Source organism: Boleophthalmus pectinirostris, unplaced genomic scaffold (assembly GCF_026225935.1).
Source record: "Boleophthalmus pectinirostris isolate CB_2022bp ecotype Guang Dong unplaced genomic scaffold, ASM2622593v1 HiC_scaffold_7, whole genome shotgun sequence".
In the NCBI taxonomy this organism is placed as follows: domain Eukaryota; kingdom Metazoa; phylum Chordata; class Actinopteri; order Gobiiformes; family Gobiidae; genus Boleophthalmus; species Boleophthalmus pectinirostris.
This window is the reverse complement of record NW_026571473.1, coordinates 1,627,001-1,653,911: the sequence shown is the minus strand read 5'-3', so window position 1 is coordinate 1,653,911 and position 26,911 is coordinate 1,627,001. Positions and strand designations below refer to the sequence as shown.

Sequence of the window (26,911 nt, the reverse complement as noted above, 5' to 3'; positions counted from 1 at the left end):
GATCTTTGTTGTTTTTTTTCCATTGTTCCTTTTTCTCGTTAATGAAGAAGTGAACCGAGGCAGAGCTTAATTAGAGCGGACTTCTCTGGTACACATTGTGATTTAAAGCTCTGTTGTTTGTCGAGTGGGGGAGCAGAGGAGGAAAGCTGAGCGTTTCTGACCCCCCAGCGAGGAGGTTGTGGGTTAGATTCTCGGCTAATTACACCTCAGAGTGGGACGTGTGTTTGTGCGTTGTGTTACAGTGACGTGTTGTGTTACTGTGGGTTTAATAGAACTTTTCTACGTGACACCGTTAAACAAATTTGAAATGGAGATTTGTAGAAAACATAGTTTGGGTTGTTCAATTCAATTCAATTCAAGTTTATTTCTATAGCACATTTAAAACAACTTCAGCTGACCAAAGTGCTTCACATACAAGTTACAAACACATATATACAGAAAACATGGGAAAACTACAGTACAAACACCAAGATAATCTGACTAGCTCCTATTAAATGTCAGGGTAGAAGGGGTGAGTTTTCAGTCTCGTTACAGACTTAGAGGATCTGACAGGAAGAGGAAGGTTATTCCACAATCTGAGCGCTGCCATAGAAAAGTCTCTGTCACCTCTCGTCTTGAGACTACATTTGGATTTGACCAACAGGAGCTGGTCAGCTGATCTCAGGGCTCTGGGCAGAGTACAGGGCTGCAGTAGCTCCCTCACACTAGGGTGACCAAACGTCCGTTTTTCCCCGGACATGTCCGTATTTTGCGTCTTGTCCTGGGCGTCCATTTTATTTTTTATTTTTTAAGTGATGGAAATGTCCGGGTTTTCATTACCGTTCATTGGGGGCATTAAACTGAGCGGCTGTCATAGCGTCTGGTCTGTGACTCAGAGGGAGCGAGCAGACACAAACAGTTGGTCAGTCTGCAACATACCGAAGCGTAAATGTGCATTTAACAATGACTTGTACAAGAAATTCTCAGTTTTCCATCCCATCGAGACAAGTGGGAGGCCATGTGCACAGGTTGTGAGGTGAGAGTACAGTCGTCCCTCGTTTATTGCGGGGGTTACGTTCTAAAAATAACCCTCAATAGGTGAAATCCACGAATTATTCAACTTTATATTTTACAGTGATTCTATCTGTTTTAAGGCTGTAAAACCCCTCAGCACAAACTTTATACACTTTTCTCACACAGGACACTTACAATCCTTTTTACATTATTCTTAAAACTTATTGCTGCTGTCGTCCTTTTGTTATTTTCCTCCTTCTTTATGTAACGAACCCAAGATTCATTTATTCCGTAATGGAGACCAACAGCGCAGAGTCCTGCACGGGTCCATTTTTGGAGACCTGCAGTACAGAACCGCACCTGCCCGTTAACCTGTGATTATATCAAACTTTTGCGCTGCCTACTCCATGGACTGAACTAAGACTAAACCAGGACTGAAACAGGACTCACTGTCAGGACGGGCTCAGAGGTGACGCAGGAGAAAAGACCGGCTCAGCTCCGCACCTCACGGAGGTAAACGCGGCAATTGCCCGATCGCGCTTTGCAGACAAACTACTCGGTCTTCTCTCTCTTAAGTCCAAGATTAGTCCTGGTTTAGACCTGGTTAAGTCCTGACTCACCCATGTGTTAAAAAAAAAAAAAAAAAAACATGCAAAATTGACACACACACAAAAAAAAGAAAGAAAGAAAAAGAAAGAAAAAAAAATCTACGAAACAGCAAGACCGCGAAAGGTGAACCGTGATATAGTGAGGGACGACTGTAGTTCGAGGCCTCACCTCCCACCCCCTGTAAGGTGTCCGGGTTTTCACAAATGGAAATATGGTCACCCTACCTCAAACCGACAGGACCCATAGAGAGCAAACATTTGAAAACAATTAATAACATTTTAAATTGCACCTGATATAAGACAGGAGCCAGTGCAGGTCACACAGAACAGGTGTGATATGTTCATGTTTCTTAGTATTTGTCACACACGAGCTGCAGTGTTCTGGACGTGTTATAAATGCTGCAGGAGCCCTGGTCTAACCCTACATACAAAGAATTACTATAGTCCAGGCAAGATGTTTGTTAGTGTGTTCCAATTGTAGAAAATAATGATTGGAAATGATCGATTGAAATCACAAAAATTTATTTCCCTATTCAATACAATTCTAATAGAGAGCTGTGGGTCAAATCACTGTCCCTCATGGCCTACAGCTACACAAGACTTACGTCAGGTGATCTGAACACCTGCGTCTGTCCCTTCACCCAGAAATATACATCCACATGAATATGCAAATGATATGTTGACCAGGTTCACTCCTTGGATCCTCCCTGAAGCCTCTCCATTTATGGGGATGACCAGATCTATTTAGGTTTGGTGCCAGCCAGGATGACCCCTCATCAGCTGCTCTCTAAAGGATTTCCTTAAAAAGACACAACCTTCATCTCTGCAAAGGGAATACCTTAAAAACATATATGTTTTCACACAGTGGTACCTTTAAACATATATATCAGATGTCAGTGGTTAAACATTAACTCATTGTGTGACTTCATTAACAATATTGAAACAAATATATAATTTCAGTATTTAATATATGCATGTAGTACACTCACAACACTTTATTACTTGTTACGGCCTTCATGTTACAAAAGCATGGATCGCTCTATCGAACTCTGCCCGTGGGAGGTAGAATTTTACTTTAGCGAGGAGCCTCAACTGAAAGAAGCTGGACTTAATCACAGAGCTAATGTGCTTGTCCAGTTTGAACATGGAGTCCACAATCAGCCCAAGATTCCTCACTGCAGGAGACAACAGGAGGACTGAGGAACAATCACACTGTCCTGCCCAAGCACTGGGTTAGTTTGTCCAAACACCACAATCTCATTTTCTTTTTTTTTTAATGATTTAGATTCAGGAAGTTTGCACTCAACCAGGTCTGTACGTCCCTGAGACAGTCCTGAGACAGGGTTGTGTCAAATCTGGCCAGGTTACAGGTCAGCTCTGTGGAGAGGCAAGCTCACTCACAACAGGAATGCATGTTTTTCAAGGGATGATTGAACAATAAAAATAAATGCAAGATAGAAGTTTGTTGCCATAGGAACACTGTAAGCAAAGTTGAAGCAGTTCCGTAAAGACAAGCAGCTGACAAACCCAAGTCCCAGAAAAGTTACAACTTCAAATTTCTTAATCACAATAGTCATCTAAAAGGATTGAATTAAAGAAATAGTTCACAGATTACTGCTTTAGAAAGACGCAGTGCCCAATGGGAGCTGATGTTGCTGCAAACATCATCACAAACAGAGTTGGTGTTAGATTTGTTGAGGATTTTTGTTGAGATTTGTTGTATTTCAAGTCTTCATTGACCGTGTGTCCCGAGCAGCGTTCACTTATCTCTACATTCACGCTCAAACACCTGACGTGCCCACTCTGCCTTCTATGTACCTCAGAGATGATTTTAGAATTGTGAAACACCCTAAAGAAACACAGATACTGCTGGATACACAGATACTGATATTAAAGCTGAGTCGCCCCATGTGACATATCACCACCAACAGATCCGTAACATCGACAACTCTTCAACTCCTGTGGATATCTGCACATCACGCTCACGAGCAGCAGATTTTGTTTTCATTCATACCAAAATGACTGTGCTGTTTCACTGACTTGAGAAAATAAAATTGTAGAAGAAAATGAGTACGTCACAGTGGGCGTGTGCCGATGGAGGTGAACGCACTGCATGATCAGCAATATGACGCCTTGAAAATAAGTGATAAAGATGACATAAACATGCACAAATCACTGCAAATACAACTCCAGGAGGTAAATGAGAAGAGGAAACCCCTATAACATGATTAAACTCTCTGAAAAGTTGATTTTGCAGAGGAGGAGTCCTTTAAAAATCACCCTAAATACTGTTAGAATAATAGTAATACTTGTAATGCTCTACATGTTTGTCTAAGCTTCTTAAAGCGCTCCACTACGGCTTTATTTATTCACTTCACAACATACACACACATTTACTAGGCAATGCGAGCGAAGTGTCTTGCCTAATGACACATCGATAGAACATGGTCAGAGTGAGAATTGACCCTGTGTCTTCCAGGTTGGAGGATCACTACTTTAAACACTGAGCCACTTGCTTATTCATTCATATGTATGCGTTTCCTTGTTTGGTCCACAGGGGGAGCCGATCACGTTCTGTGAAGAGAGCTTCGTGAACCATCGCTCCAGCACCATGAGGAGCTTCCTGTCCATGGCCGTCAACCTGCAGCTCTTCAAACAGGTCTGTTGTTTGAAGTTCTCACATTAATAGAGACATGTTTTGCTAAATGTTGTATATAGTTGTATATAGTGATTCATATATTTCACCATCCCCCTACACACAGCAACTGGAGGGTTCAAATTTCAGAGTAAACTATTTCAGAGTTGTATTTAACACAAAACGTGTTATTTTAACTATTTGAAAGTTAAATGTGTGTTGGAGTTGGGGTTATTTGCCAGAGTTGATATGGTTGAAGTTAATTCAGCTTCTCTCATTGTTATTTTGGCTCCTCCCACCACCATTTCAAACTCCCACGAGAGAAGACCAGTTTGAACCAGTTTTGTTCATAATGTCATCTTAAATTAACTCCAAAAAAGTGTAAAAATAAATAACTCTGTGTTGTTTAGCAAAAACAGGATAACCCTTCAAAGTGTTATCTTTTTACTCTCAAAACGTTAATATAACTCTTGAATTTGGTGTTAAATAGGAACTTTGGTCCAGTATTACTTCATTAACATTTCCAAAAAGTTCAATTATCTCTAGAACAAATTTGATTCATATAAACCCTGAGAAAATGTTCAAATTGATTTGGTGAGAGTCAGTTTTAACACTTCACTTTTTGCTGTGTAAACTTCACTGACATTGAGTATATAAATTATAAAATAATACAATATATTAAACATGTATAATATATATCTTTGTCATATAAAAGATGATCTAGATGCAGTACAGTAGTTTGCTGGTGTGTCTGGGCTCTGGTCTAAAGTGTGTAGTGCAGCACACGTTGTATGTGAGTGGGGTTTGTAGAAGTCCCTGTCACCTGCACATTTATAACACTTATAATGGTTACACACTTCAGTTTTATACATCACCTTTTGACAGAAACTCTCTCACCTTAAACAAAGAGAGAAAAACAGTGATGTCGTGTGACTCTCGTCCTCTGTCACACTGTGAGGATGTTTCTCTTACTGTATTCTAGAATCAAAAATCAGAGCGTTTTCACACATTACAGTTTGTCTCCGTGTTTTGACAGCACATTTGTAAATGTGTACTTTAAATGGTGTTTTGGTGGAGGTGGATGGTGGAGAAGTGAAATTGTCAGATTGGTTTATAAATACAGACTGAAAACTGGAGGAAAGACAAGCTAAAGCCATGAGGGCCTGATACTGACACCAGACAGGAAATGTAGCACAGTATTGACTTCACCAGGTTGTGTTGTCTTTAAAAAGCCGAGAGCTGCTCCACTGTGGAGCTAATCATTATCACCATTATTTTGGTCAGTATTGAAATCATGATTATTCAAATTATTATTTTTTAGTTACATGATGCATTGATTCAGCATTTCTCTCCCTCAAAAAAAACAAAAAACTTTCATATGGAAAATAAATATCTATATATATTATATTATTATATTTCTTATGTCGTCCCCTCATCACAAACAGACCTGGACTTGTGTTTTGTTTCATTTTTAATACACAAATCCTGCATATTTAGGCTTCTAGGTTCTTCTCTCAAACAGACAACACTTTATTCCACCTTGTGATGTCATGTGGTAGTGTGCTCCACTGTGTTTTTAAACTCCACACACCTTCACTAGAATCATTTAGATCATTTCAGCTCTGGAATTGCCAAAACTAAAGAAAAGAATAAACTAAAAGAATTGCCTGAACTAAAAGTAAAAGGAGCTGTTTTTGATATGGTTTGACTGGAAATAACATAAAAGATAAATACATTTAAATGAAACACAATAAAAGATTGTAATAGAGAGAGATTTAAAGTAGAGGAGAGTAGGAGAGTGTTTTTCCCGTTGCTTCAGATGCTTCTGTTGCAGTAGCGTTCACACAGACTCTTATCAGGAGCCTCCTCTCTCTGTCTGTGTGGACGCCTCTTATCTTATCTGCTCTCTCTTTCTCCTTCTACCTCCCTTTCTCCTCTCTCTTTCCCTCTCCCCTGCTCTTCCTCTTTCTTCTTCTCTCTCCTCTCTCTCTCTCTCTCTCTCCACCCCCCCTCTCTCTTTACTCTCCACTCTCTCTCTTCTCCCCTCCCCATCTCCCTCCCTCTTTCCCCTCTCTTCTTTTTCTCCTTCTCCCTGTTCACTCCTCTCTCTCTTCCTCCCTCTCTCTTCTCCCCCTTCCTCTCGTCCCTCCCTACCTCTCTCACTCTCTCCCTCTCTCTCCGCCCCCCTCTCTCTTTACTCTCTCTACTCTCTCTCTTCTCCCCATCTCTCTTTCTCTCTCTTTCCTCTCTCTCTCTCCTTCTCCCTGGTCACTCCTCTCTCTCTTCCTCCCTCTCTCTGCTCTCCCCCTTCTCCCCCCCCTACTTCTCTCTTCTCCCCTCCTCCTCTTTCTCCCTCTTTCTCTCTCCCTCTTTCCCCTCTCCCTCTCCCTTTTTCCACTTCCTCTTTCTTTCTCTCTCGCTCCCTCTCTCCCCCCTCTCTCCCTGGTCACTCCTCTCTCTCTTCCTCCCTCTCTCTCCTCTCCCCCTTCCTCTCTCCCCATCCCTCCACTCCCCTTTCTCTCTACTCTCTCTTCTCCCCTCCTTCTCTCTCCCTCTTTCTCTCCCCCTCTTCCTGGTCACTCCTCTCTCTCTTCCTCTCTCTCCCTCTCCCCCCCTCTCTCCTTGTCTCTCTGTTCCTCCTTTTCCCTCTCTCTCTCTCCCTGGTGTCTCCTCCTTCTCTCCTCCCTCTCTCCTCCTCCTCTCTCATTAAAGCTCCCTCCCTCGCTCCTTCCCTCCGTCCTCCCTCGCTCCGGCGGCCCTGACCCTGCCTCGCTCGACCACACACGTCCAGCATAAATCGCCTGATACATACTTCACATTCTGTGCTGGTGGAGATGGAGTTTCTCTTCTTCTTCTTCTTCTTCTTCTTCTTTCTCTTTTCTGATTAACAGACTTTCGGGGGCCACGTTCAAATGACTGTTCTGACCTCCAAGAGCAAAACACGTCCATCACACAATACAACCAAAATTTAAAATACTTCCATTCTGACGAGGAGATGGAGGATTTCACTTCATACATTTTAAAGACGCACTGTGTAACTTTTCTGGTGAAGGGTCTCCATGGAGATCCTCTGTTTTGTCTGGAACGTCCCGCTGTGGCATTAAACGTCTCCATCTTGCAATTTATTCATTAATGTGGAGTTATATCGACCTAAAAACTTTCTGCGTTCTTCCTGTGAGTGGGCTCGCCTCTCCACAGACCTGACGTGGAACTTGGCCCTGTGGCGTCACCTGCTGTCTCTGTACGGATAAATAAATGTGACGCCGTACAGCGGAACATTCCAGGTAATATCTCCATGGACAAACATTGGTGATGGTCAAAAAAGAAAAGTTCCACAGTGCAACTTTTTTTTTGTTTTTTTACACTTTTTTTTTCCTTGTCACAAACAGACCTGGACTTGTGTTTTGTTTCATTCACACGTTTAACACACAGTCCCGCACATTTAGGCTCAGTTCTTCTCTCAAACTGAAAACATTCATGTGGTAATAACACAGGAAGTGCTCCACTGTGTTTTTAAACTCCTTCACTAGAATCATTTGGATTAAACTACCACTTCATGACATCACAGGCAGTGTTTTCAGGCCGACAGAGAACCCTGCCGGTGTCGGTTCCACGTCAAACTAACAAACGAAACTAACAAACTAAATAAACAAAGAAAAGTGTGTGTGGAACATGGAGGAGAAATCAAGTGACAAGAAAAATTGTGCCATGGTCAGAGGAGGAGAACAAATATTTCCACAGCAGACGCTGTAGCAGAGCTTGATGCAGATAAATAAAGATGTGTATAAGTAAGGGGTTAGGGGGTGGTGGTGTGTGTGTGTGTGTGTGTGGGGGGGGGGGGGGGGGGGGGGGGGTGACAGGTGCAGGAAGTTGAGAGGTGTGACCTGGTTCGGAGGTGACAGTATCCGAACAGGAAACGAGCCTTCCTCTGTTAATTTGACTTTGTTGTCTATATTGTAATACAGCTGCTTATGTCACAGTGTGAATGTGTGTGTGCGTGTGTGTGTGTGTGTGTGTGTGTGCGTGCGTGTGTGCGTGCGTGCGTGTGTGTGTGTGTGCGTGTGTGCGTGTGTGTGTGTGTGTGTGTGTGTGTGTGTGTGCTGTGTGTGTGTGTGTGTGTGTGTGTGTGTGTGTGTGTGTGTGTGTGCGTGTGTGTGTCTGTACTGCTCAAGGAAATAGAATGTAAAGAAGTAGAGGAGGAGGAGGAGGAGGAAGGTGTCTACAGGTTCAAAGTTTTAATGAAGCAGCTCAGAACAGGTGATATTTATATTAAATGTGTCACTTGTGTTTTGATCAGGAGGAAAACTCTGAAACACTGTGGTCCAAAACAAGAAAAAAGAAGAAATGATGTGAAGTGGCTTTTGCCAAAACTTGTATGAGATATCACCATCTGAGTGTGATCTTTTCATTTATTCATGCTGAAGATAATAAATAATAACCAAATAAAATGGGGCTATAGGTTCACTGTATTTGAATCATTTGATTCTTTATTTCCTGTGTAAATGACAAATATTATTTCAATGATAAATAATCACAATCCTGTGACTGTTGATTGTAACTGTCAGTCCTCTGGTTGTTTGCCTGAGATCCACTTCCTCACTACTTTACAGATATTTTACAAAGATGTGAGTCTGGTCACTGCTGAATCTCAGTTTCCAAATTGGCATGATTGACAGGTGAATTACCCAATCAAGGACACGTGTGGGCCGTCAGTGTTGGAAAAAATAAAGGAAAGAAATATCACAGGGAATTTTGAAAATTGATTTTATTGTTGAGTGACCAATGATTTTGCGTCACTGAAAAAATCAAATCTGACTGGACAATCTGGACTGGCTGAGCCTGAAACGCCAGACTGATAATGATCTGTATAAAAAATATGTGGAGAGATTGTCTGCTGTTCTCAAAGTGGGGTCTAGGGACTGCTGGGGGTCCCCCAACTGCACTACTACACTTTATTATGATTTACAATCCCAAACTTATAATTTGATGGAAACAGCTACAGCAATAAAATAAGGACAATGAGAAATGAATCTTTCATCTATATTTGGTTATAAAACTGGTGTGTATTTTGGAGTGACAGTGTTGTGGAGGGTCATAGGAGGTCCTCAGGATATTTACACACACATACAGGGTCCTGGTTCACATAGTGTGGATCTGCCAGGAAACTGGTTGGAAGGGAAACAGTTACTAACTACTGCACTGTGCCCGTGTGTCGACTGTCTCTGTGCTTGTTCAATGATTCTGTTCACTTCATTGATTAATGAAGTTCTCTTATGTGAAAATAATAGAATTCCAATATATTTTTGACAAGAGCTGTCGGTGGATTCCCCACTGGAAAAGACATGCACCTTTAATTATGTCTTTATGTCTCTTTCTGTTCGACATGACGCTGACGTGTTTGTGCTTCTTTCATTCCTAATTCCTGCTCTTGTTTTGGTTCTTGTTGGTCTCTGGTTCACATCAGCACCGGGACTCAAGTCTCCTCCAAAACTCTATCTGTCACTAATAACCTGCTCTGTCTCATCATGTCTGCACGCACTTCTCTTCCCTCTCTCTCTTCCTCCAATCCTCCTCTCTCCTTTCCTGCCTCTGTCTCTCTCGCCCTCACCCTCTCTCCTCCTGTCTCCCTCCCTTTCTCTCTCTCTCTCTCTCTTCTACTCTCCTCTCTCTTTCTCCTCCCTCTCTCTCCCTCTCCTCTTCTTTCTGTCTCCTTCTCTTTTTTCTCCTTTCCTTCTTTCTCCTTCTTTTCCCTCTCCCTCTCTCTCTCCCTATCTCTCCCTGTCTCCTCCTCCTCTCTCTCTCCATCTCTCCTCCTTCACACTTTTATTAAGTAAGTGACACAGTTGGAGGAGCAGCAGTCGTGTGTTTACTGTGTGAGATAAACTCCATATAGTTGAAGTAAATAAAATAGTCTTTATCACAGGTTTGATCTTTTCTTATTCTGTCTCGGTTTGGTGGATAGTCCCGTTAGTCGATATTTACCACAGTTTTATGTTCCATGTAGCATTCATTCTTCTGAATTTCAATTAAGAACAAAAACAATAAAATGGGAAAGCAGTTTTTCATTTTATTTTTCCATTTTAGTATCAAACAAACCAAAAAAAAAAAAAAGATTTTGACTTCTATTTCAATATTTAATTTAAAGTTCATTTCAAATAACACCAATCAAAAATGATTTAAATGTTAATATTTTATTCTCTCTGGTTTATTTGCCCTGGACTTTCTGCCGAAATGATGATTTCATGTTGTTTTAACAGTTCCCTGGTGTCCCAGAAGATACATCCAAGGTTTAAAAGACAATTGTCTGTTTTCATTTATTATTTTTTTGTGGAACTGAAAGGGCGGCCGCTCGTAGCTGTGGGCGTAAGGTCTGTGGTGCCTGTCGCAGCGGCAATCTCCAAACCTGGTGGTGGACACCAGAAGTAAGGGATGCCGTCAGGCTGAAGAAGGAGTCCTATCGGGCCTTGTTGGCTTGTGGGACTCCTGAGGCAGCTGATGAGCCCAGTGTGCTGCGGGAGAAGTTTGGGGAGACCATGGAGGAGGACTATCGGACGGCCTCAAAGAGATTCTGGCAAACCGTCCGGCGCCTCAGGAGGGGAAACAGAGCTTCACCAACACTGTTTACAGTGCAGTGGGAGAGCTGCTGACCTCGACTGGGGATGTTTTTGGGCAGTGGAAGGAATACTTTGAGGATCTCCTCAATCCCACAGTCACATCTTCCGAGGAGGCTGGGGACTCGGAGGTGGATTCGTCCATCACCCTGGCTGAAGTCACTGAGGTGGTTAAAGCTCCTTGGTGGCTCCAGGGGTGGATGAGATCCATCCTGAGTCCTTAAGTCTCTGGATGTTGTGGGTCTTGGCTGACACGCCTCTTCAACATCGCGTGGCGGTACCTCTGTACTGGCAAACCGGGGTGGTGGTCCCTCTGTATAAGAAGGGGGACCGGAGGGTGTGTTCCAGCTACAGAAGAATCACACTCCATGACCGGAGCAGGAGCTGTGTTCGTTGCCGGCAGTAAGTCAGACCTGTTCCCGGTGCATGTTGGACTCCGCCAGGGCTGCCCTTTGTCACCGGTTCTGTTCAATCTATTTATAAACAGAATTTCTAGGTGCAGTCAGGGGCCGGAGGGGGTCCAGTTTGGGGACCACAGGATCATCTCTGCTGTTTACAGATGATGTTGTCCTGTTGGCTTTAACAAACCAGGACCTGCAGCACTGGGGCGGTTTTCAGCCGTTTGTGAAGCGGCAGGGATGAGGATCAGCTCCTCCAAGTTCAAAGCCATGGTTCTTGACCAAAAAAAGGTGTCTTGCTCTCTCCAGGTGGGTGGAGAGTCCCTGCCTCAAGTGGAGGAGTTCAAGTATCTCGGGGTCTTGTTCACGAGTGAAGGGAGGATGGAGCGTGACATTGACAGGTGGATCAGTGCAGCATCGGCAGTGATGGTTGTTGCTGTATCGGCCTGTTGTGAAGAGGGAGCTGAGTCGAAAGGCAAAGATTTTGTGGTCAGTCTTCGTTCCTACCCTCACCTATGGTCATGAGCTTTGGGTAAGAACTGCTTGTATTACTGACACAAGCAGCTGAAATGAGTTTCCTCCACAGGGTGGCTGAGTGCTCCCTTAGAGATAGGGTGAGGAGCTTAGTCATACATGAGGAGCTCGGAGTAGAGCCGCTCATTCACATTGAAAGGAGCCAGCTCAAGGGAGGGCATCTGGTCCAGATGCCTCCTGGGATGTCCCACTGGGAGGAGACCCCGGGGAAGACCCAGGACACGTTGGGGGGACTGTGTCTCTTGGCTGGCCTGGGAACACCTCGGGGTTCCCTGGAGGAGCTGGAGGAGTGAAGGAAGTCTGGGAGTCCCTGCTTAGACTGCTGCCCCCGCGACGTGGATAAGAGGAAGAAAATGGATGGATGAAAGGGTTGTGTTTGAGTCTAGTGTATTTATTGCTTGTTATATAATGTCAGTGTTTAACAGAGGACACAGAGCAGTAGGTGTTAACTTCACTTAGACACCGAGATCATCCATGTGGGCCATGTACATCCTGAGGAAACCGTCACTTTAGATGAATGTCTCCTTTCTCGTCTCCTTTGACCAAACAGTGTGAAATATTCCAGGCAAAATAATAACTTATCCATGGAGACATTCATACATGAAAAGTAACTTAGTGCACCTTTAAATAACTCAAAGAACCGATTTTAAAGCTCCAGACCCCAGAGCTGAGACCCCAGACCCCAAACCCCCAGACCCCAGACCTCAGAGCCCAGAGCTGACGTCACCTTCACTCTCTGCTCTGTACTTACTTTTTATGAGCCACTATTCAACAAATGGCTCCCAGACGGTGCTGTAATCCCCCTCTCACTGCGTCATTTTGGGGTACGATTATGGAGGGACCCCCGTGGAGACCCCCGCACAGACCAGTGTAGTGCTGTCACCGTACTAACATTACAAACTGGATTTCCATACTAAGGAATAGACTCTATTCAATACTGATTCTGATACCTCAGTGACAATAAAAAACTCTCTTTCTTTAGACAATACACTGGGATTTTCCACATTCAATGGTACAACTTTCTTTTCTATTCCATGTGTCTTATATGTGTGTAATCCTCAGTGGTCCAGGACGTTCATACTGGTCCATGTGTGTGTACTGGTCTATGTGCTCTTCTACTTGCTCTGGTACAGCTCAAGATCGTTCTAAAGACGTTCAGGAAACTATAAACTGTAACTATAAAGCGCTGCGGGAAACACTGATTTCATTGTTTCCAGTAATTTCTTTCTCTTAGTGGGAGCTTTATTTGATAGAAGATATGGGCCTGTCGAAATGAGCTCCTCTATCCAAATTCACCTAAATGAGTGAATAATGATGATTCTACAGTGGGAGCATTATTCGATGGATAAATTGTCCTGTGAATATGTGCTGCCTTTGGTCTGAGCCTATTGGGGCAGAATAGAACTGAACTACACAGATTCAGATGTCCAGTCATCCATCCATTTTCTTCCTCTTATCTGGGGCCAGGACGTGGGGGCAGCAGTCTAAGCAGGGACTCCCAGACTTCCTTCACCCCAAACACGTCCTCCAGCTCTTCCGGAGGTCCCCCAAGACATTCCCAGGCCAGTCGGGGCCTCCTTTCTCGACCGGCAAAAGGTGTCTTGTGCTCTCCGGGGGCAGAGAGTCCCTGCCTCAAGTGGAGGAGTTCAAGTATCTCGGGGTCTTGTTCATGAGTGAGGGGAGGATGGAGTGTGAGATTGACAGGTGGATCAGTGCAGCGTCAGCAGTGATGGTTGTTGCTGTATCGAACGGTTGTAGAGAAGAGGGAGCTGAGCTGAAAGGCAAAGCTCTCGATTTACTGTCAGTCCTCCGCAGGGTGGCTGGGTGCTCCCTTAGAGATAGGGTGAGGAGCTCAGTCACACGGGAGGAGCTCGGAATAGAGCCGCTGCTCCTCCACATTGAGAGGAGCAGCTGAGGTGGCTCGGGCATCTGTTCTGATGCCTCCTGGCCCCTCCCTCAGGAGGTGTTCTGGGCATGTCCCATCGGAAGGAGGGAGATTCATACAAATGATTTGAAATTTGACATAACTAAGATATAGGGCCGTATCTTGCCCCCAGTTTTAGCACAAGCACAAGTGTGGGGTGTGGAGTTCTAAACAGTCGGTGTGCTGTGCCTGAATATCAGGTGGAGTGGAGCAGACTGAGGGCACGTGTGACGCGTTCAGTGAATTGTCAGAATCGTAAAAATAAACATCTAACGAGTTTACAGAAAAACAACATGTGACATGCTCAAGGCTTCTTTTATTTAGAAATATATTAAGATGATAAATGCTTAAAATTCATAACATATTAGTGTGCTGTGCGGGAGTCGTCTGGAACCGTCCAGAACCGTCCAGAACTGTCCAGAGCACAGCCCCATGCACACTCCCTGTATCGGCTCAGCTCTGCTCTAGAGTTTATTTTGATCTGGATCTGTACAAAAGCTGCTCATTCACATGAGGCCGTTTACAGCGATGTCCTAAAGTGTGATTTCTTACTCTGTCCGTGTCATAATGCTGCGATGTCGATTTATTCACATTGTCGCGACCGGACTTGCGCGTACATTCACTGACAGCTCGGGGCTGTGACAGTGGAGTAGACGCACGTATCATATCTGTGCATAAAGCGATAACATCAGAAACATTTATATGGTAATAAACATATTCCATAATCCACGAGACTTCCACCTGTGTGAGATCAAATGGTTGATGTGTGCGTGTGTGCACGGGTTTCCAGCGGTGCGTGTGCATGAGAGGGTCGCACATGTGTGCGGAGTGTTCGGAACACAAACCCAGTCAGTTCTGTCATGGCTCACACTAAATTCTATATTCCTGGCGCCTCTGCTGGTGTGTATTTGCATTGTGAGGCTCCGGAGCTGTTATATTGTACACTTATTTAACTTTTCCCCTCACTCCTCTTTGCTGCCTGATAATGAGGTACAGTTTACAGACTTTACCCACACGGGCAGTGCTTTTAAATGCCACAGACTGGTTCAGATACTGTCACCATATATGTACTTGTACCGTCGCACTCCAGCCTCCAGCAGAGAAGTACAACCCCACCTGGACACGCCCACTTGCACTTAGCGCTAAGACTGGGGGCAAGATACGGCCCATAAAGTCTAATCACTGTGTGCATACAACAGCATCAAACCCACGTCTCTAATCCAAAGAAATTGTAGTAAAATTGAGGAGGTCAAGGTCAGAGTTTGCCTTTATTAGATCTTTACAACTGTAAACGGAAAAAGTGAGCTTATTTCGACAGGGTGGCGACAATTGTTAGACCGATTGATTTAGGCTGTGGGCAGCTCAATTCGATGGAGCAGCGCATTTCGACAGAACACCGGATCTCAGGGGCAGCAGTCTGAGCAGGAACTCCCAGACTTCCTTCACCCCGGACACTTCCTCCAGCTCCTCATTAAAAATGATGCCTAAATTATGTCATTTAAATACAGCCCCCAGATTTAAGAGAGCTGCTCTCTTCACATTAACGTCTCAAAAGTTTTATGCAGATTCTTTGAGCAGCAGCTCGACCAAAACACAATAATACAATAATATCCTCACTGGGAGATTAAACACAGATACACTAAAAAGAGCAAATATTTCATAAATCGGCCTCTGAAGGTTCCACAGTTTGGCATTAAACATCTGTCACCATGGAGACAAGCAGGTCACACTACCAGACCTAGTTACAGGTCAGATCTGTACAGAGGCGACTCTGCTCACATACCAAGTTGGTGAATTTTTGTTCAGTGACAATGTAGAGACCCTTTACTTACTTTCCTGTGTACAAATGTTATTGCTTTTTTCAGAATGTTCCACAGTATGACATTAAACTGATCTAACTTGAATTCTTATAAGAATGCATGTTTTTCCAAGCCATGTTAGGACCCCAAAAAACACTCCTAATTAAATAAATTCAACATCTGTCACTGGATAAATACAAGTTAGATACGTTTACTGCACACTGTGGAACGTTCTGGGAAAAAGCAATAACATTTGTACACAGGAAATGTTTATTTAAGGAGAGACAATCAGATGAATCAGAGAACATTTACACAGAAAGTCACAAAACTTGGAATGTGTATCTTTTAATCTTTTACATTATTTTAATATAAATGAACAAAACAAGTACAACAGTGAGGAGGTGTAATTATGGCTGTTGAGATAACCAGTCGTCTTCCACAAATGAACATGAGACATTGTAAAGTCTATACAAAGTATATAAACCTGACGTGTGTGTGGAAGGGGGTGGAGAGGGGTGGGGGTTGTTTCCGTGGCGATGATGGGGTTGATTACGAGCACTAATTGGCCTCTCCTTGTCTCCGCTGCCTCCTCACCTCTCATTAAAACAGGATCATGATGAACCTGACCAGAGGAGAAGGGGGAGAGACTGGTACTGGGCGGGAGGGGGGGGGGATAATCCCGGAGGAGAGAGGGGGTCCCTGGGGTGAGCCTGTCCTAAGAGGTGTGGTCCTGGTCACATCCTGGACACTGGTGAACAAAAAGGGGATAATGAGCAGTTCAGAATGTTGTCATTTGTCAGGACGGGTCATCTTTAAGAGACTTTTTTGGCTCGGAACAGCAGACAATAATTGGCATGATCTGAAATGTCAAAGGAATATAAAGGTTTTTGTTGTAGATCTTTTTTTTGGATAATGTGGGATAGATGTTCCATGTGATGCTTTCTGTTACGGAAAGCAACACAACAACTGTTTCTGTTATTTTTTTTTAAACATAAATTTAAAAAAAGAAAAAAGCAATATACAATGTATAAACTCACACACTGCACAGTCTCCCCCCATATGATATACAGTATATTTATATGCATTATGCATGTAAATGTATATATGTACTGTATGTGTGTATGTATGTATACACCGTATGTATATATGTATGTATGTAATGTATATGTATGTAGGCACTGTATATATGTATGTATGTATGTATGCGTGTATGTATGTGTGTGTGTGTGTATGTATATATATGTGTGTGTGTGTGTGTGTGTATGTATGTACTGTATGTATGTACTGTATGTATGTATGTATGTAATGTATGTATGTAATGTATGTATGTATGTGTATGTATGCGTGTATGTATGTGTGTGTGTGTATGTATGTATATATATGTGTGTGTGTGTGTGTATGTATGTACTGTATGTATGTACTGTATGTATGTATGCATGTATGTAATGTATGTATGTACTGTATGTGTGTGTATGTATGTATGTATGTATGTATGTATGTATGTATGTATGTATATATGTACTGTATGTATGTACTGTATGTATGTGTGTATGTATGTATGTGTGTGTATGTATGTATGTGTGTGTGTATGTATGTATGCATGTATGTATGTATATATGTATGCTTGTATGTATGTATGTATGTATGTATGTATGTATGTATGTATGTATGCATGCATGTATGTATGTATGTATGTGTATGTGTATGTATGTATGTGTGTGTGTATGTATGTATGTATGTATGTATGTATGTATATGTATGTATGTATGTATGTATGTATGTATGTATGTATGTATGTATGTATGTATGTATGTATGTATGTATGTATGTATGTATGTATGTATGTATGTATGTATGTATGTATATATGTATGCTTGTATGCATGCATGTATGTATGTATGTGTGTGTAAATGTACATATCTATGTCTTCCATGATTTGTAAGGGTGTTTTCTGATAAGTTTATCCAAAATATACAAAAATAAAATCCATACTCCAGTTTTTCTAGTAATTATCAGCAAATGTCTTAATATAAAATTGTGACAGCAGCTTCATGAACACAACCCACTTCACTTTCATGTTTCAAGGCACCATTTTAAGGACTGTTGGCCTCTTGTTCCATCAGCAGCTATTCTCCCAGAGCTGCGTAAGGGTGCATTTCAATCAAAGTTTATCCAAAATATACAAAATAACACTCATGCACCAATTTCCCAGTAACTATTAGCAAATGTCTTAATATGAACTTTTTGTCAGCTTTTCAACAGTTCCTTATTAGCTGATATAATGGCCGCCAATACAGAAATAATTAACAGGTTTCAGAAATAATGATCAGTGTTTGAGTGGAGGATTAATTGTATTTTTGATTCTGTTTAATTAGCGAAAACACCACCCACCTCCTCACAAACTCACAAACTGCTCTGTATCAGACTCAATCAGACTGCAACATATTGAGAAATGATTTGTGGATATAAAAATAAGGTGTTTTAAAACTGTTCTAATGAAATGACAGTTTTTAATTAGGTACAAAACCAAATCATTATTTTCACATTATAGTTGTATTATTGTGTTAATTATTCAATGTTTAATTGTTTATTCACGGATATTTGAGTTATCAGACATTTAGTCTCTCACGCTCTCCAGAGATCAGAACCCTCTGTTCCATCTTGTGACATCATTGGGTGGTGATAAAATAATAAAACAATTTACAATGGCAACTAAAAAAAGAAAAGAAAGGAAAACAGGAAATGAGCAGGTAATGTATCTGAGGAGACATTCCGGATGCACTGTGTAACTTTTTGGTTGAGGGTCTGACATCTGCTTGTTTCTATGGAGATGTCATTGTTCTGCCTGAAATGTTCCACAGTGTGACATTAAACATCTCTACTTTACATTTATTCAATTACAGGTGGTTTAATAGCTCAAAAATATCTAGAAAAACAGACATTCTGAGCGGGGTCGCCTCTCCACAGATCTGACCTGTAACTTGGTCTGGTTTGGTCTCCATGAAGATAGAAACTTTTAATGCCATACTGTGAAACATTCCAGAAAAAGCAGTAACGTCTCAATAAAGAAAAGTTTGTGATGAACCCTCCACCAGAAAAGTTACAAAGTTAACAGATCAGAAAACAATGTAATATGGGCCCTTTAAATCTGTGAAATGACCAGCTCATTTACTGTTTTCTTTTATTCTCTTTCTTTGTTTTAGTTTCCATTGTAAATAGTTTTTATTTGCCCTAATCTCTAATGTTATTTCTAACCACTCCTGCATTTGCACTTAATATCCTGACTGACTTAACAACATGAAACTTGGTCCCAGCTTCCCCATATTTACGACGGTGACTTTTATGATCTGGGCCTTTACAGAGAGAGGAAATGAAACTTCCTTATACGCAGACAGGCCGGGCTCCTCAGCTGCTCCGGGTTAGAAAATCCTATTAGCGCACGCCTAGCTAGCCTGATCCGCGTCGCTTGTATTCCCCGTAATAACCAGCCTGTGATTTATGCTTGCAGTTCATCGACGGCCGCTTGGCCAAATTGAACGCAGGCCGAGGTTTCACCGACGTGTTTGAAGAGGAGATCACCGAGGGGGGCTTCTGTGGCAGTGAGTACACGGCTCTACACGCTAACACTACAGGTTAACTCTACATGGATAACTCTACATGAATAACTCTACACCACTAACACGGCTAATTCTGCACACTGACGCTACATGGAAAACTATACACACTAACTCTACACAAATAACTCTACATGAGTAACTCTACAGCAGGGGTGTCCAAACTTTTTTCATCAAGGGCCACATATCTAAAGACAGACAAAGCAAAGGGCCAATCGAGGGCCGTAGACTGGTGCTCAGCACAGGGAATAATTAAAATATGTGCATGTTTAACATGTTAGAATGAATAATGATTGATGGCTCATTCTAAGATCCTTAAAACCACACACTAAATATTAAATATTAGCTTTCTCAAGGTAGATTTTCAAAAAACTTGCAGTAAAAAGTAATTTTTTTATTGATGTAAGGTAATTTGGGCCAATTCACCTGGAAGCCCGAGGGCCAAGAAAAATTTGTCTGAGGGCCGCATTTGGCCCCCGGGCCATAGTTTGGACATGCCTGCTCTACAGGCTTACTTTACAAGCTACTAGAACGGTAGATCTCACATTGACAACCACTGTCTATTGGAACAAATGTGTCAAAAAAGCCATTTTGGTGCAGGTCATGCTGCTTTTAAATGAATGAACGTGAAACGGGAACAAGGCGATGTACAGAATTAAAGCAGCTGACCTTAAGCAAAAGGAGAAATTGAATTTGTTAACTGGACAAAAGTTTATTTGGTTGAATATTTTTCGCAGCTCATCCAAGCTGCTTCTTCAGCTCTGGTCAGACGCTGGTGGACACTTCCTTATGTCTGTGTGCAGGGAGGAGCTAACTACACTGAAACTACTCTGAAACTAACACATCTACTTGAAACTAACACCCTCCTGTAAACAAGTGTGTGTGTTAGTTCCAGAGTAGTTTCAGTGTAGTTAGCTCCTCCCTGCAGGCAGATATAAGAAGTGTTCACCAGCATCTTGATCAGAACTTAAGAAGCAGCTTGGATGAGCTGCGAAAAGTCTTCTACCAAATAAACTTGACAGATTGACATTCTCCTTTTTTCATGGATTCTACCTGGACAACTGAGGGACTGTACACGTAGCCTGCCTTAAATGAGCAAGTTTATTTTCTTGGTTCATTACAAATATCAGACGTGTATTTACAACCGAGCTGCAAATAAAGTAATAGAGAAGAGGTTTATATCTATGAATCGTGCCCGCATCGCTCTGGGCAGCACAGGGGTCAATGCGGGGGCAGCGGTGGATTCACCCTGGCTGCGGGGAGAGGCCTGGGGTCCAGGCGCAGGAACGGACTGAGCCCCAAGCTAGATTTCAGGTCCGAGCCGAACAAGCTGAAGATTAGTCCTGGTTCAGTCCTGGTTTATTCCTGGTTTAGTCCTGGTTTAGACCTGGTTTATTCCTAGTTTAGTCCTGGTTCAGTCCTGGTTTAAGAGCTACTTCCGTTCATATGTGGCGCAAACGTCTGACATCTCCGCTCACTGATACTGTGAAAAAGCTTTGGTTAAATGACATTCAGTGACACTAAGAACGTGGAACCCCCATACCAAGATGGCGGCGGCATTAACGCTCGCCTAGAAGCTGAACGCAAGATCTGCTGTTCTACACGGTAACACTAAACCCCTAACTCTCCACCGGTAACACTGCTAACTATGCACACTAGCTCCACACTGCTAACTTTACTGAGCTTACTCTAGCAATACATGTAGCTCCAGCAAACAGAACGAATAAAAAACACCTTTAAAGAGTTAAACGTGAATGTTACTCGTGAATAGAGCCTATTGTTTGCTAAAGATTATTCCTTTATTTGACTAATAATACATCAATCAAACTAATGCAATTCTGGTCATGTTTTTCTTTTCTTTTTTTGTTTTTGTTTCTCAGCAAGAGGAAAGAAACATTATTACAGCTTTTTAAACAACTTTGTCAGGATTGTTCTTGTGATCAGATTTACTGGTAATAGGAGTGAGTGAGAGAGTGGAGCTTCAGAGAGTGGAGCAGATTAAAAGTGCATTGTGAGGACTGTGAGTGTTAACTGTTTCCAATGGGACCATCACCTCCAGCTCTGCTCCGTCACCGGATCCACAGCTCCATATGAACGCCATACCTCTATGACGTTCTATAGGCCAATATTATTTAATACAGACGAGGGGCAGCTAAAAATCAAATTGCTCAAATAAAGGAAAAATGTTGTTATATAGCAAGTTCTAAGGTCTAGTTATTGACAGAAAAGTTTAAGTGCCATATTTGTGAACTGAGTCACTCTTTTAAACTTCTTTTGTTTTTCTCTGCAGGTAATTCCAGACATTACCAGCAATGGATGCACACGGTCAAGGTACTCACACTTTTCTCTTAGCAGAATATGAATACATTTTAGAACTAGATTGAAACAAGATACTCATTTCAAGAAAGTATTGATATTTTGCAGCAATGTTACACTGGAGGGGTTGTGCATGTATTTCTTTGACAGAATGTTCAGCAGTTACTATGGAGACTCAACGCACACATGCAAACACGGTGAAAGAAAGTCTGAAAACTCAAGAAAATACACAAAATGGATAGTTTGTGACTGGACAGGGACTGTTAAAAGTACAAATCAGCTCACCTGTTTCAGTTTCAGCTAAATAAATATTAAGGTGAAACAAAGGTCACATTAAAGTCTAACTTGAGTAACAGAGCTTCAGACAGAGCAGTGCCTCTAGTTATGGTGCGTTCGTTATGGCCCGTCACAACACTGACTACCACAACACTGACCACCGCAATACCAACGACCACAACACTGACCGCCGCAATACCAACTACCACAACACTGACCTCCGCAACACCAACGACCACAACACTGACCGCCGCAATACCAACTACCACAACACTGACCGCCGCAATACCAACTACCACAACATCGACTACCACAACACTGACCGCCGCAACACTGACCACTGTAACACCGACCACGGTAACACCGACCGCCGCAACACCAACTACCACAACACTGACTACCACAACACCAACCACCACAACACTGACCACCGCAACACCAACTACCACAACACCAACCACCACAACACTGACCGCCGCAACACTGACCACTGTAACACCGACCACGGTAACACCGACCGCCGCAACACCAACTACTACAACACCAACCACCACAACACCAACCACCGCAACACTGACCACCGTAACACCGACCGCCTCAACACCAACTACCACAACACCGACTACCACAATACCAACTACCACAACATCGACTACCACAACACCAACCACCGCAACCAACTACCACAACACCGACTACCACATACCAACTACCACAACACCGACTACCACAACACCAACCACCACAACACCAACTACCACAACACTGACCGCCGCAACACTGACACTGTACACCACACACAGGTAACACCGACCGCCGCAACACCAACTACCACAACACTGACCACCGCAACACCAACTACCACAACACCAACCACCACAACACTGACCACTGTAACACCGACCACGGTAACACCGACCGCCGCAACACCAACTACTACAACACCAACCACCACAACACCAACCACCGCAACACTGACCACCGTAACACCGACCGCCTCAACACCAACTACCACAACACCAACCACCGCAACACTGACCGCACCGCAAACACTGACCACCGTAACACCGACCACCACAACACCGACCACCACAACACCAACCACCGCAACACCGACCGCCGCAAAACACAACCACCGCAACACGACCACCAACAACACCCAACCACCGCAACACCGACCGCCACAACACCCACCACCTCAACACCGACCGCCGCAACACTGACCGCCACAACACTGACCGCCACAACACTGACCACCACAACACCAACCGCCTCAACACCGACCAACCACCATCACAGTAAGGTATTGCAAATACAAATGACTGAATTTAAATAATCAAATGTCCAAACGCAACATAAAACAGTTCATGCTTAAAAGTGATACTGGGCACAGCCATCTTGGATTCTATCTCGGAATCCTTGTTCAGTTTCCTCTGAGTTGTTTTGAGTTCCAAGTTACGCCGTCTGAGGAAAAGAGGCATGTCAGTGAGTGTCACAAGGCAACATCCTCAGACCTCCAAGTCAGAAGGATTATCGAACGTACCATTAACTTCAAGAAGCCCAGAGAATATTGATGACATCATCTGTAAAAAATAAAATACAATGTGTCTTTATTTATTTGTTTTTGTTTTGTTTTTAATTAGTTTTAGATTTTAGCATCATTACAACACTATTAGACTCATTTTGGGTAAAAAAAATAAAATAAAATAAAAAATCTGCTTTAGATATCAGTTCTAAAAAGCAGACATCGTCCACTAAAGTGAATCTTTTGACCTACCACCAATTTTCTTATTCTTAAACAACCCTTTTCTCCCTCTTTGCTGTTCTATTTGAATTCTGCACTTTCTCCCCCCGCTGCCCTTAAACCAGCCTTCCATTTCTGTAAAATACACCTCTCCCACCCCGTTCCTTTCCTTTTTCATTTCCTGGCCCTTATTAAATTAGCGACGTGACGGACTATAGCTAGCCTGACTGGACGGGTGCGTTTGATGTGCGGCGCTGTGGAGCCGGCCCGGGTGGCGTCCGTGTTCGGGAGCGGGGTGCGTTTGGCGTGTGAAGCGGCGCGTGCAGGATGACATCTCCCCGCTATAAGACAAGTGATTTGACGTGACAGCAGCCTTCTTTTCGGCGGACGTGTTGATTTGACAGTCGTCCATTGAAATACATGTCTTCTCCTCTTCCTCCCCCTCCCTCACCCTTTCATCTATGTCACTACCCTCTCTTCCTCCCCCTCTCTTCCTCTTCCTCCTCCTCTTTTTTGCTCCTAGCTTGAATTAGTCCTCCAGAGTGGTCTTCAAAAGCTTGGTTTAAAGTTCATATTTTCTGACTGGCAGCGATCTATATGAAAAAAGGCGCTCACCTCTTTCGTTTTTTTTTTTTTTTTTTTTTTTTCCACCACTGCTGTATAGCCGTTTAGATAACATCGGAGACCAAAAAGAAAGGAGAGATGAGAAAGAAAACTGCACAAAAGAGGAGACAGAGAGAAGAGAGATGGGGAGATATGGTGTCAGAATGTTAGCGTTGACAAATCAATCAGGCTTGTGTCACTTTTAAGGTTTAAAAATGCTACAAAATGCTTTCAAAGAGAATATTATAGATCAGTAATACTTTTATATAGATACAGTTTGCTTTTCTTTTGTTATTTCAATCTTTTGACCTCTGCACATCACAAAATGGTTGACACAGTCACCTTTTTGTAGATTGTTCCATATTTATTAACAATCTTTTAAGGTCCTATATTAAGCAAAATGTACTCTCGTGAGTTTTAAGTCGTGTTCTAAAGTTGTTTCCTCATCATAAACAGACCTGCAGTTGTGTTTTGTTTCATTCAGACATGTTTCAGAAACACTTTATTCTTAGACTGGTTCCAGTGTCCAAAGCTCCTAATTCCATACTACTACTACATACATACATAAGTTATTACATCTCCTAGAAGACAAAACAGTGACTGGGTATTAGGGATGGGCATGATTAATCGATTAATCAATAATTGATCATTAAGAATTTCATTGTTTGTTCTTTGTTTCTGTGAGACTTGCGCAAAACTAAATTAAACACATTATAATGTCAAACGGTTTGATGTGGCTCTAGAGTCGTTACAGTTTATATGTCGTAAAGTTGAATTTATTTATTCAGATTAGTGCAGATAGTAATAATAATGATGATCATTTTAATATAAAAACGTTAATGATTAATCGATAATCGATCGTTAATTCTTCTGATCGATTAAGAAAATTTCATCGAATGCCCATCCCTAGTGCGTATACATGCACATCAGTATCCCAGTTATTAGCCATATCCCGGTTCTGTCAGTATTCGGGTTACTGTGTTACTGCACTGAGAACCCGGGACACTCATATCCCTGTGTACATGATCAAATGGAGTATCCCAGTTTCTTGACATAATCTTACAAATGCACAAGCACAAAAACTAACTTAATTTAAATTAATAAACCAGGAAAAATACAAATAACCATGAGCTCCTGTAGCACCTCCTTTAGCGCAGATCAAACCCAATGTGTAGATTTTTATTAAAATATTCTGCAGAAATAAACTTAGCTTTATAACATATGAACCATAACCACATCAGCCCGTGTGATAATATAAATCAGCTTTGCCACATTTGTTTAAGTTTTAGGCCTACTGAAATGAAACTTAAGACCACATGACTAATTAGCATAAACTGTTAGCGTCGTTAAAAAGAGCTCGCTCCTTGTGCCGCTGATGTGGTTCTGCTTCTGTCAGACTAAAAGACACAACTCAGTGGATTATATGTGTTTTTTTCTGTGACAGAGGAGGTGCTGATGATGGCGAGTCTGTTCTGTATATCTCTGTATATCGTATAGGAAATGTTTCATGTTTAACCCTTACATACTGTTCATTTCTTAAGCTTTCACAGTCTGGTCCAGGTCAAATTTGCCCGGACCAAGAATTTCCTCACAGTAAGTGTTTATACCAAATAAATAGACTGTCCTACATGAATAAATATATGTAATATATAAATATAATGTTTGAAAGAGCAGGAAGAGCATATTTTTGTAAGTTTTACAACACTCGTTTTTTGAGAAAAACATCTACTATCACAAGTATCATGTCCTGTTTTACAAAACAAATAAAAACATAAAAGCCAATATGATGATGATATTTATTGCATTTGAAAATTACATGAATATTCTGGAACTGTTGGAATTTATAATATAACCATTTTTATCCACTGCAGCCATTCTGCTTATTTCAGACTAGTCAATGCATGTAAAGCAGTGATAAATATTTTCAAATATTTTCATTTTTGTGTATTTTGTCAAAATTTATTTTCATCAAATTTCAGGATCAAAGAATTATTTAGTGTATGTTTACTACTGTTGAATGTCAAAACGGGTCAAAATTAACCCGAATAGTTTGTAAGGGTTAACTTTTCAGTGATCATACGTGTACAGGTCGTACGAGTGCAGATTGTACGTGTGCAGGTTTAGTGCAGCTTTTTATTTTACAGTCATTTCACTCATGTACGGTCACTTTATTTATGTCGCTATTGTTGTGGTGAAAAGACTGAAAAGTGTTTGTCTTTTGGACGCATGCGCACTCCACTTTATGTTGCAGTAACAGGGATACTGTGTTTACATGCCACAGTCCCGGTTACTATCAGAATATACCAGCTACAGTAACCCGGTTTCTAATAACCTGGATGCTGAAACCGGGGTACTGTGTATACATGCACCATGAAGAAACCGGGATACTCATGTTCATGTATACACACTCAGTGACTGACGTTTGACCAGAAAAGTTACGTAGTGCAGCTTTAACCTCACACACTCACAACTGCTAGCTCTTAAATTGGTCAAGTATATATTTATTATGTATTTGAATTTATTGTATCTAATCATTCATTAAAGAACAAAGCTGTGTTAAGTCGCCCTGTAGCGATGCGTCGATGATGTTGACGCATCAACTTCAAAATATCGTTGATGTCATATTTTGACATCGACTCATCACTATGCACACATGGGTCACCCAAACAAACAGACCAGCGGGAAGAAAAGATGATTCCATGATGATCCAAGAAATGTTCTGGACTTTGGCGTGTGTGTGTGAATGGTATGTGAACTGCAGGATCTGTTTCATTTGCATTTTCTACATGTAAATTTACTGGGCAATATGAGTGAATGAGCCTCCAGAATGTACTTTTGTGGTGTTTTTATGCACAA

At 42.2% G+C, this 26,911-nt stretch overlaps 1 protein-coding gene across 2 annotated transcripts in view; it reads left to right on the top strand.

The window, feature by feature from the left end:
• Positions 1-26,911, top strand: part of LOC110162786 (DENN/MADD domain containing 1B) — a 378,748-nt gene that overhangs the window by 308,552 nt on the left and 43,285 nt on the right. For both annotated transcript variants that reach the window (XM_055165337.1, XM_020927684.2), the window contains 3 exons: positions 4,159-4,260; positions 19,011-19,101; positions 21,407-21,447. In XM_055165337.1, coding sequence (XP_055021312.1) covers positions 4,159-4,260; positions 19,011-19,101; positions 21,407-21,447 — 234 coding nt within the window. The remainder of the gene's footprint in view (positions 1-4,158; positions 4,261-19,010; positions 19,102-21,406; positions 21,448-26,911) is intronic.